General features: G+C 42.5%; 1 protein-coding gene across 1 annotated transcript; it reads left to right on the top strand.

Moving 5' to 3' along the window:
* Window positions 1–3277: 3277 nt before the first annotated feature.
* Window positions 3278–7660, top strand: LOC308081190 (microfibril-associated glycoprotein 4-like; the record flags this gene model as incomplete). Its single annotated transcript, XM_080457580.1, has 5 exons — window positions 3278–3283; window positions 3869–4063; window positions 5725–5821; window positions 6142–6309; window positions 7407–7660. 5 exons carry the CDS (start codon window positions 3278–3280, stop codon window positions 7658–7660), a joined length of 720 nt encoding a protein of 239 aa, XP_080313706.1.
* Between the last annotated feature and the right edge of the window lie 5190 nt (window positions 7661–12850).

Genomic DNA, 12850 nt, shown 5'->3' with positions numbered 1-12850 from the left:
GCCAATAATTTGATTACCGGCAGAAATATGCTAATGTTCCGGTAGGAGACTCAAAGTAGTCTCTTTGAGTCTCCTACTTGAAATACACCCGGTCATCAAATTATTGGCTCAGGAATGCAGAAAAAAAATCTCCATGAATTCAAGGCTTCATGGGGTGTGTAATTGATAGAAAATAAGTAGTTTTTTGGGTGAACTATTCCTTAAAAAATTATTAGGGACATATAGTGAGATTTATCCATTCTATCTGTTCTGGTCGGTGTCTATTTTGTATTAGTTTTTTTTACGTTTAGGCTGGTGCGTATAAACCACTTTCAACCCGGTGCCCTTATTTTGGGCATGTCATTATAGGCAAAAAGTCCCCAAAAGTTTCTAATATAGTGCAAATAGCAGATGTGTTGAGAGCTTGTAGATCGGCTGTTTTTGTGCGAGGCTGTCGTACGACGAAGTACAGTATAAAATACGGCTTGAACGAGCACTTCACCCATGTTCAACCTTATCTTCATACAAAATTGGTCCTCACTAATGTTCAGTATAAGATGATAACAGTTCCGTCTGCTCGTTCTATGCCTCAGAGGGCTATGACAGTTCAGAAACCAGCCTACCGATGACATCATCGGATTAGTATTATGAATAATTTTTTAATTGATGCAAGAACAACGGCTTCTATTTCAGCATGTTAACTTTCCAGGAAGATTAAGGCTGCCGTTTCCGTCAGCTTGGAATCCCCATAGATGATGTCATCGTTATCTGAACAGGTTTCTGAACTATCCACACAGCCCACCTCTGAGCCAGAGGGCGAGTAGACAGAAATGGTGCGATTTTATGACGAGCATTAGTGAGGAACAGATATATGAAGATAAGTTTGAAAATGGGTGAAGTGCTCCTTTACGAAGTTAAAATTCAAAATTCAGTCAACAGTGAAACTGTAAATCCCCATCTCAAATGTGCAAATACTCTTTTTTTCCAGGTAAAGCCTGAATTATAGCCCGTTGGTGTTGCATGCCGTAAATAGCAGATATACAAGCTCACAACACGTCCTGTTCGGGACGCGATGTGAGCCTGTAGATCTGCCATTTACCGAGCACGACACCGGCACGCAACTAAGTATAAGTTAAGGAGAGCCGTCCTCGCCCACACACACTATTGCTACGCTGTGTGACTTACCATACTGGACTCATCCATCTCCTAGCTCCGTTAGTGTTGGGCAGAGTATAGCATGGTATGATGAGCACTGAACCCACCACAAATAGACTGAAGGCAAAAACTGATGTTTGGTTGGCAAAGAGCACACGTAGCCCCGCACACACACACTGGCCTGCGGTGGGGTATAGCAGAGTTACACACAAACTTGTATGGCTGAATGCAGGCGCACATGAATGCCTACACACACACGCACACACACACACACACACACACACACTCACACTCACACACACTGACAGACACACATACACACAGAATGTGTCGCTATGCACCTCCCATTGTGATCCAGCTTATCATGTCATTCCTCTCTACGAAGCAATGCCAGCCAGCCAGCCAGCACAGCAAGCCATGGTTATTCAAACAGACATGCACTTGCAATGCACACGCACACGCACACACACACACACACACACACACACACACACACACACACACACACACACACACACACACACACACACGCACGCACACACGCACACACGCACACACAGGCCCTAGAGCTCAGAGTCCACACGGTAGATTAGCAGGATTTGGACGCTTCCTTAGGTAGGCCTATTACCATGGCACTGAGACACAGACAGATATAACCGAATAATATCCCCTCCATGCTGGCCTGCTATGAATGGATACCTACCTACTGTACCACAGACCATACGACTACAGTACGTAGGCATTAGGCTTAATGTGGCCATCTCACAAACGTTTGCTCTTTTGAACGAGGAATTTTAAAGAGTGACATCACAAGATGCATTTTAAAACATGGCATAAAGGCCTGGACCGCTACCGTAGCAGTCCGAGCACCTATAGGCTACAATGTAGCCTGACAACGCATCGCGGGTTCGAGTCCCGATCGAGACGGACTTTGCAGCGTGTCACTCCCCATTTCCTGTCAGCCTACTGTCTTATCAATAATAAAGGCATAAAAAGCCCCCAAAAACATATGAACCCCCCCCCCCCCCCGAAAAAAAAACATGACATAACATCACAACAACATTCTGCATGTAAGCAGAAAGCCATGTTATCCTCACTTTAGAAATATTCTCCTACTGCCTCTCCAGGCAGACAGCCTTGTTGGATGGTAGAAATTCCTTAAGATTGTGGACAGAAAAGTCATTAGTGTTAATGTATCCATTTGTAACTCAGAGAGTGAACAAATGGAATCCAATGGAACACTCTCTGAGTTAAATTAACACTTGTACTGTGTGGGAGTGTCTTTGCAGCCTGTGTTGGTACAATACAATAATCAGTGCGCCAGGGGAAAGCATAATGTGTAGCAACATGCAGGTGTTGTGTCTTTTGTCTCATAATTAATGATTTACAGTATTACTGTCTCTCACTGAAGTTGGAGTATGTTTCAACAAAATATGAATAATGGACCAATGCCAATGTGATATCTAAGAAGAAGCAGCCCAGCTGTGGTGTGGTCACCCTCCCGTGTATTGATAAATAGTCTTCTGCTAAAGATGTAATAAGCTAAATGCCGGGCAATCCCATCTACATACATACAGTCGCCCTGTCCACAACACAGTCCATGCAGTACTCACGTTACCAGTCTCAGAGGGTTTCAGATCTACTCTATGATGATTGATGACAATATGTGATTACCGTAGTCTGCTGACGCTGCTTTTTAAATTCACACTCAGGGCAACGCTAGCTATTATTACAAGACAGAAAATGAAAGGATCAAACAATGCAATGGCAACAGTAGGCAATAATGTTCACCACAAAGGAACTGCAAAAAACAATCTTCTCCTCTTATTTTCCCCAGCTTATAGAGTTCTACTAGCTGTCCTACTGCTTGTCAATTTCTCTAGTCAAAAACAAAGCTGAAATCTCTGCTGAAATCTCGGAAACTACAGCCAAGTAGTCCAAGCGGTGTTTGGGGGAAAGTCCTTCTTGCAACATACTGATATTTGGTACAGTATATAAAAAAATGTCACTTCTACAAAGTTAGGGAGTAACTAATTGTGTGCTGTGGACACCCAAAGCAGTGACTGGAGATATTCTGGAATTTGATTCGGGAAAAATCTGGCAAGTCTTTTTGAAAGGCAGTGTCGGCATCATCCTCCAAGAAATGATGGTAGGTCACCAACACTGTACAGACTTAACCACTTTCAACTTGGAGTCCTGTTCGCATAGTGAAAATAGACCTGTCTAAAAGTAGATCTGACACACTACACAGAGCGGCAGAGCATCTTGTGAGAATACTAGCAACAGAGTTAAGACCTGAGGTCGATTCTACAAATGCTTTCTAAATCTAAATCTAAATGCTTTCTAAATCAGTAGTACATTTTCGGTTTTCCCGGCTTTAATGGGTTAAGGCTTAATTACTTACTTTAAATACAATATTTTATTGATGACCAAACAATTACTTATTTTCAATCAATTACACAACCCATGAAGCCTTGAATTCATGGAGATGTTTTTGTCGCTTTCCTAAGCCAATCATTTGATGACCAGCGGAGACTCAATGGAGACTCTTTGAGACTCTGCCGGTCATACAATTATTGGCTTAGGAATGCGACAAAAACAAATAAAACAGGCTACGTGGGGTGTGTAATCGATAGATTTTTTTGGGGGGTGAACTATCCCTTTAAGTGGCCTCAATATTTAGCACAAACCAACTGCACAACAAACTCTTGTTTCCCTTTTCATTTTTTCCCAGCTTAGAGTTGTACTGTGTGTGCTGCTCCCTGTGGCAGTCTACCAGTCCCCTCTGCCCACAGACTGTGATGCTGTGTACAGGGCAGGCTCTGGCCAGGACGGAGTGTACACCATCTACCCTGCAGGACCCACCTCCCCTGTCCAGGTCTACTGCGACATGAGCCCAGACCTGGAGAATACTGCTGAGAAATGGACGGTGAGCAAGCAGGTGTAAAGTAACTAAGTTTACATTTACTCAAGTACTGTACTTACGTAGAATTTTGAGGTATTTTTGTTTACAATTCGGCCAGTTGAAATTAGCCGATCGACAAGCACACAATTCTGCTATTTTCAAAATATTTTTTACACATTTTATACATTTGAAAACTTGTGAAATGCTTAATGAGTACTTTCTACTTTTGGTACTTTAAGTACATTTTGATACCAATACTTTTGTACTTTTACTCAAGTAAATGTTGAATTCCAGATTTTTACATGTAATGTATGTTCTACATTTCAGTATTGATACTTTTAATTAAGTAAAACATTTTAGTAGTTTTTCCATCACTGACGGTGACCAGCAGGTGGTAGAGAGAGTGACAGAAATACAACTGGACAACATTGATCTAAAACTCAGACACAATCGGATCAGGGTTAGGTAGGGTGACCACCCGTCCCGAAATTCGCGGGACAGTCCCGAAATTGGACCCTCTGTCCCGCGTCCCGCACAAGCAGGGCAATGTCCCGAAAATCAAAGTTATGGAAAAAAAAAAAAAAAAAAGATTTTATTTTATAAAAAAAAAAAAAAGTTCATTACATTTTTAAGTTAACTTGCAATACCCTCTTATATCTAATCCTAACCCTAAAACCAAAGTAAAGAAACCAAAAACTGGAAAAAAAACGAACCCAATCCGCCCAGAACCGCGAAAAAAACGAACCCAATCCGCCCAGAACCGCAAAAAAATTTCGCGCGCGCGCGAAGCGCGCGCGCGGGAGTGGTCCGCATGCACGCGCGCGCAGCGCGCGTGCATGCGTCCCGCGATGTCCCGCGAAACGGGTTAATCTGTCCCTCAATGGACCTGTCTGGAGGTGGTCACCCTAGGGTTAGGCTGTATAGGCAGAGCAATCTATACACAGTAAAATCCTCAGTGTCAACTTATCTCCAAAGAGTGTACAAATGGAACCATTTGGTTCCATTTGTACACTCTTTACGTCTGTTTTTACACTCTGTCTGTCAGGGCTAGAGTGGAGGACAAAGATGCAGGTAGAGATCCACAGCACCCACGTTTGCCTTTCGGATTAGGCTACAAAATGCTTTGATAATATTTAGATATTGATTCTTGCCTTCATTTATTTTTGCGATACTTATTAAGAGAACACACAAGCACTGATCGATATTTCTGGGTTTTGATTGATTGATTGACATCTTTATTGACAACATCCTTATGCATGAGCATAATACATATTTGTCAAAAGTATAGAACACAATAAAGCTCACAATTTCCATTGTGGTCCTTTGAGTATAAGGGCCCAATTGGACAATCTATGACGCAGTGCACCATTGCGTTAGGGGAGTGTCCATCTTCAATTGTTCTAGTTAGATGGCGCTTTACCTGAGCGCAAAGTGAGGCGCACAGCGCAAAGGGCTTGTATTAAGTCATGGTCGTATTTTGGGCATAACATAAATTAGACCAATCAGAGTGTCTTCTCCCTTTCCCTATAAGAGTAAGGTGCGCTTGAGCTAGGCACATTGCTCACAATCAATGTTCTGCTGAGGAAAAGTGAAAGTGTGCGACCATGCATTGCTGAGAACGTTGAAAATCGTTTGTGCGACCCCCGCCCCGGTCTAAGACATCTGCTTCCTCTTCTGCCCTCAAGGTCTTCCAGAGGAGGAAAGATGGCTCAGTGAACTTCTACAGGAAATGGGATCAGTACAAAAGCGGTTTTGGCAGCGCCGCAGGAGAGTACTGGCTGGGTAAGAAGGAACTTGCTTGATGAGCAGTTACCCAGAGCAGTGGTTCTCAAACTTCTTTTCATGTCAAGGACCCCCAAATTAATATGTATTTGTCCGCGGACACCCATTTGAAAATATTTTGTGCAGAATTAAAGCATAAGCAGATTTTAATGCTATATTAACTAATTTAGCTGGGGACCGCCTGGAAACCCCCTCAAGGGTCTGGACCCCACTTTGAGAACCACTGGTTTAGAGGAGAAAGAGGCCTAAACTATTAGTCAAGTTGTTAATTGCCATTGTTAATGATGTTGTACAAACACCGGGCTATCATCCTCACTCAGGCCTGGAGACCTTGCATTTATTGACCCAGTCCAAGGTCTATGAACTGAGGGTCGACATGGAGGACTTTGAAGGTCAGAAGGTCTTTGCCGAATACTCCTCGTTCGCTGTTGGTCCAGAGAGTGATGGCTACAAGCTACAGCTGGGGAGCTTCACAAAGGGAGCAGCAGGTGGGAGGATTTTTCAACCTTTGACTAAAGCCTGATGTACACTTACAGTAGTATACAGACGTCTGTGTCATGCACCGAAAATAGCAGGCCTAAAGATACATAGCACTATATTCTGAGAGTAATCATTGTTATAGAGCAGTGGTTCTCAACCTGTGGCCTGAAAAGGTTGAGAACCACTGGTATATAGAGCACCCAAACAGTGGGTCGGGACCCATGTTAGGGTTGTGGAACCAATTTTTATGAGTCGTAAGTAAATATCCACTTTTTTCGTTTCCTACATAAATCAATGATTATTATTATTTCAAAGGATTTAAAAAAAAGTATTAACAAAAAAAGTCACAACTTTTCATAAATAAATTTAAAAATCTAATAATTTCCAAAAAAAACAACAACAAAAAGATGTAGTGTAGATCTGCTATTTTCACTAGTTTGGGTCCCGGGCCAATTTAATTTCTCTTATGGGTGTTGAGCTAAAATGTTTTGGGACCACCGGGAGAGAGAACTCATACAGGATACAGGACAAACAAGTGAAATTAGAAGTGATGAGTCAAAGAAATGAGCAGACAAAGTTTACTGGAACACCATAAACATCGATCTGGTAAATGGGCACTCTCACGAGTCTCACCTGATTGGATGAAATTGGCAACCCATCTGAACGTTTAACTTCTGTTTATTAAATAGTTGGAGAGATGGGGAGACCCCTGTTATTTAACAAATGCTCAATAGCAATGATTGGCAACTTTTTAACAAAAAAAATGACACCTTTTGTTTTAACCAAGAAATATCACTTTAACCCTATTTACTTAATTGAAACCAGGGATCTGTCCTTGGCCCCCCTCATTTTCCCCTCTACTGTACACCAAATCTCTATGTCAAAAATAGCCTACAAGCTCACAACCTGATGCATCCCAGATCTGCAATTTTTGCTGAATGTTCACATATTATTATCATTATTATAATTATTATTATTATGCCCAGAATAGCGTCCCTACTCTGGGGTAGGATTCATTCACATGGCTAAGTGAAATATTTTATTAGTAGTTTTTACTGTGTGTTTAATCTGTGTTGTGATTTGTATCCTCATTTTATGCTTTCAGGAGATTCTCTGACAGTTCACAATGGAATGAAATTTTCAACCTTAGACAAAGACCAAGACAGTCATCCGAGTGTAAATTGTGCCAGCAGTTACTATGGAGCATTCTGGTACGAAAGGTGCCATGATGCTAATCCCAATGGGCTCTATGGCTGGGGTCCCTCACCCAGAGCAACTTGTGTGCATTGGAAAACATTTAAAGATCATACATATTCTCTGAAAACCATAACTATGAAGATCAGACCAGTTTCTGTTTAGAATTGTAATTATAAGTTCAAATGATTGACACATCTATATAAAACTCCACAATATAGGATTCTTTACATAGTATTACACAATAACATCATCAGTGTAACTTATCGTTGCTGTCGGGCAGAAACCTTGTTCATCTTCTCTATGTTTCAAATGTCTATTTGCAAACTATCATTACACCTAGGCAAAGCTGAATCCATTCTTTTTGGGTCCAGAATAAACCTCTGCAAGGCCAAAGACTTCACGGTCAAAGTGGGAGACAATGTTATCATAAGGAAAGATGAAATTACCTACGGAATCAAAACGTTTTTAAAAAATGGCAACAAAAGTCATCAGAAAAGGCAACCAAAGAACAAGATTTCTATTCAGGATCTCCTCGTGGTCAGTAGGACCACACTGAGGACACTAGCTGGAGCACTCATACAATGTCATTTTGACTATGCATGCACCTCATGGTACTTTAGCACCACAAAGGCATTAAAAACAAAGCTGCAGAGCTCTCAAAGCAAGGTTACTACTCGGCCTCACACCCAGAACTCACCTAACCCTTGCCATTATGCTAGGGTGGGATGGCTCAGGGTAGAAGACAGAGTAAAGCAACTTGCAATGCCTGGTTTTCAAGATGCGTAAGAAAACAGGGATATGTCAGACTACTTCAATAGCGTAAAAGACAAGCACAGGTACAACACCAGAGGGAGCTCCACTGATCTCACTCAACCCAGATTCGGCACAAACATAGGGTCAAATTTGTTCTACTGCCACCAAAATGTGGAATGCCCTTCCAACAAACGTCAAAAAGTGTGACTCCTTACCCTCCTTCAAAACCGCCATAAAAGAGCACCTGTCTGCAATTTGTGAAGCGTCCTAGAAAAGCCCTCTAAGCTTAACACCAAAAAGGACCCCCCACCCAATTGTTCACTGTACATATATGTTCATTGCTACTAGCGTTGATTATGTCTTGTTTATAATTCTATTATTGTCTTTAAATGTCTTAATGAATTTAATACACCGGACCACAATGTGTTATCCTTTTAACAATCTTGGTAAACCGTATCTCTGTACAATCTGCAAACCGTTAATAAAATGTTCAATCAAAAATCAATCAATCTGCTATTTTTGGCGAATGTTCCCCCCAGAATAGTGTTGTTGTTGCTGGGGTTCACGTGGTTAAGTTGTCTTCTTTACCACGCAGATGTAGTCTTGTCATTTCTAAATTGAATCGTGTGTGGATCTCAGGACCCATGTGGCAACTGCACGACTCCAATGTGGAACTCAGACTTCATGTCTGTGTGGACAGCCTGTGGTGTCATCTATGGCCTTGGTTCTCAAAGTGGGGTCCGGGAACCCCCAGGGGTCCTTGGAGGGGTACCAGGGGGTCCCCAGCAAAATTTGTTAATATAGTGTCACAATCATTTTAACCACTTTAACTATATTTTATATTTTGGCTATTAAAAAATAGCAGATATGCAAGCTTGTATGTATATCTGCTATGTTTGAAAAAACATGAAAACTAGTGCAAATCTTTGAATATACAGTACATATTTTTAAAGCGAACATTTGTTACAAAATATTTTGAGATGGGGGTCTGCAGCCAAATACATATCATTTTGGGGGTCCTTGACATGAAGAAGTTTGAGAACCACTGATCTATGGCGTATCGTTGCTTGTTGGATGTCCCAAACTGTTCATTTTGTATTATTATAAAAAATATATATATATATTACTTTTATGTGACACTCTTATATGGTGAACTAGGGCATTAATTTACAAAAACTAAAATCATAAAAAGTTGAAATATGGACATATGAGGTTTCTACCCGACAGCAACGATACAGTATATGACTCCAACATTGGGCAAGGTTTCAGCCTGATCAGAGCCCCAGTGACTTCCACTATGAAATTAAAGTTAAATGTTTCTATACACGCACGCACGCACACAGACCCTCTTCTAGATGGCTAGACTCCTGCAGAGCCCAACCATAAAAATTAAATGGGGTGTCTTGCTTTCACACTTATGCTCAAAATACTTCAAAGCATTAGATAGTAAACATGTACACACACACACACACACACACACACACACACACACACACACACAGACGCCACATTTTAACAGTCTATCCACAATGTTTTTATGGAGGAGAGAGCTCGGGAGCACAAGGAGATAAAGAGGTTGCCGTGGCAACTGAGCCTCTTGGATGTGCGGCGGTGTGCCCTGTGTGTGCCCTGAATTATGGTGGTATGGAGCTGTCTGCATTATGGTGGTATGGAGCTATCTGTATCAAGGTGGTATGGAGCTGTCTGTATTATGGTGGTCAGTGTTGCCAGATTCTGTGATAGAAACAAGCAACCAGGTCTAGGAAAACCAGCCCAAAAGAAGCGACTATGGGCCACATGAGCACTTTAACATATACATCAGCTATTTGAAAATAGCAGATCTACAAGCTCACAACGCGTCGCGATGCGACGCGTTGTGAGATTGTAGATCGGCTATTTTCAAATAAAATCTTGCTTGGAAATTATAATAAGCAGATCTGGCAACCCTGATGGTGGTATGGAGTTGTCTACATTATGGTGGTATGGAGCTGTCTGCTGTTAAAGGGAAGACACTAACAAGCTCTCTGATCTCCCTAGACCAGCCATTCCCATGGGTTTTGCGAGCTGGCCCCCAAATAATTGGCAAAACGCTACTATTTTAATGAAAAAAAGATAAGCATACTACATTAGTTCCATTGATCCAAGCCGGAACGCACTCAATTGACTGATCATTAAAATAAACATGCGCTGCAAATGCACGCAGCCCACCCATCTGACGTGCTTAATAGACCCTGCTCAAAAAAGAAAGGTTGGGAAACACTGCCCTAGACAGCACTGAAATATGAATGAAAGGCTGGTACCAATATGACTTCTGGGACCTCAACTGCGACGATACGCTGGACACACGCAGGTGAGGCTGTTTACTGTTCCAATTTGCAACGAGTAAATTGCAGTAGGTCAAAGAGCAAAAAACAGAATGTTCCTTTCAGAAGTATTATAGGCCAGAGTCCTAAACAATAGCTGCTTCAGCAAAAATGACGTTCACATATTTTACATCCACTCTGTCAATGTCGACAATAAAGCGTTAGCAGAGAGAGAGAGAGAGGGGAAGAGAGAAAGAGAGAGACTGACAGAAAGATAAGTGCTGCATAATAACAATAATAAGTCTTAAAAATAAAAAAAAGTATTTGGAAATACTAACACACACACACACACACACACACACACACACACACACACACACACACACACACACACACACACACACACACACACACACACACACACACACACACACACACACACACACACACACACACACACACACACACACACACACACACACACACACACATTTTCCACTGACCAGGTTGACCACAAGCTAAGTGCCGGTACTATATCAGCCCCTAGTGGTATTTCAATGATACTGCAGGGTAAATGGCAAAAGACACAAGCCTCGCTCGCTGTGCATGAGAATCCCCTTTGAGTGGCAACAAATACATAAATAAAAGTCTATGTACTACACTCCCCTTTAAGAATAAAAAATCAATCAAGTGTGGGCTGCCTTTTAGAGGAAGGAGAACGCTTGCAGTAATATTATATTTTGTTAAATGAAGTCTGTCAGCTATACAAGCTTTCCCTTTAAGAAAACCAAGCGTATCTATCAATTCACTGTATCGCTGAAACGCCAGGGAATAGGCAGATAGAGGCAGCCACTTTTACAGGCTTCAGTGGCACTTTTCTTCATGTGTGTGTGTGTGTGTGTGTGTGTGTGTGTGTGTGTGTGTGTGTGTGTGTGTGTGTGTGTGTGTGTGTGTGTGTGTGTGTGTGTGTGTGTGTGTGTGTGTGAGACAGAGACAGAGAGACAGACAGACAGACAGACAGAGAGAGAGAGACGAAGAGAAAGGGAGAGACAGAGAGAGAGAGAGAGAGAGAGAGAGAGAGACAGACAGACAGAGAGCGAGCGTTCACGTCTTCTGCTTGGCTGCTGAAAACACAGCCATGTGATTGGCTGTGTGCTACTGCAGTCTCAGCATCCACGCAGCAGTGAGAATCGGGACGGAGGGGCTGCAAATACAACCACAACTTCTCCTTCCTGAAAATCTTTTTTGTTTAATTTGTCTTCTTCTTTACACAATGTCTTTAATTCCTTCTGGTGTTCCTCGCTGTTTCCGGCAGCCTCACAACCTGAGGTCATTTACATTGTGTCTGCCTTTCCGGAACGCAGCACAGTCAGTCTTTGTTTTTTGAAAACCAAGTGCTAGCCTGTTCTTTTTTTCTTTCTCTGGCTTTTCTGGAACACACAGGATGCTTGCCCTGCTGTGTTCCCTGGGAGACCCCAGCCCTGCCGTTCACCTCACCACCTGTCCTGTCCTGTACTGTACGTGTTGTCTGTGAACTATTCTGCTAGTACTGGCCTCGGAGTGTCGCTGTGTGTTTGTGTTGACATCTGCTATTGTACTGCACGCTGTGAATTAGCAATTGAAAGTACACAGTGAAATCCTGGGAGTTAATTTAAGCAATTGTATGCGCTCAGAGTTAAATTAACTATATTTCTGCTTTGGATAGATATGTGGCATGAAGAGAGGCTGGATGTACCAGAAAGACAGACAGTTCCATGTATACTAAAGCCTGATTTATACTTAGTTGTGCACCAAAAAACAGCAGATCTACAAGCTCACAAGCCAGTACAAGCTCACAAGGCTATAGCTTGTGAGCTTGTTAGATCTGCTATTTTCGGTACACGATGCACGAGCAAGTATAAATCAGGCATAAGTAGTGTGCACATCTCCACACCAAGCACCCAGGAGGAACCCTTTACAGGCTATACTTCTCACTGTCACGGCGGAGCTACTTTTCTGCAAAAGCTTTCCCTCTGCGATGTGATTGGCTGGCAGGCCGGTAGCACTTGCCCGCTCATTGGACCATGGAAGCTGATGTTGCTCAGCTGCTGCGGAAGAATCTCATAGTCAGGCACTGTGCCTACATGCGAGGCCGCGCGCGCGTGTGTGTGTGTGTGTGTGTGTGTGTGTGTGTGTGTGTGTGTGTGTGTGTGTGTGTGTGTGTGTGTGTGTGTGTGTGTGTGTGTGTGTGTGTGTGTGTGTGTGTGTGTGTGTGTGTGTGTGCGTGTGCGTGTGCGTGTGTGTGTTCGTGCGTGCG

This window comes from Gymnoscopelus braueri, assembly GCF_963280865.1.
Source record: "Gymnoscopelus braueri genome assembly, contig: SCAFFOLD_479, whole genome shotgun sequence".
NCBI classification, from domain to species: Eukaryota; Metazoa; Chordata; class Actinopteri; order Myctophiformes; family Myctophidae; genus Gymnoscopelus; species Gymnoscopelus braueri.
Note: the sequence above shows the minus strand (reverse complement) of the source record. Positions and strands in the feature narration are given on the sequence as shown.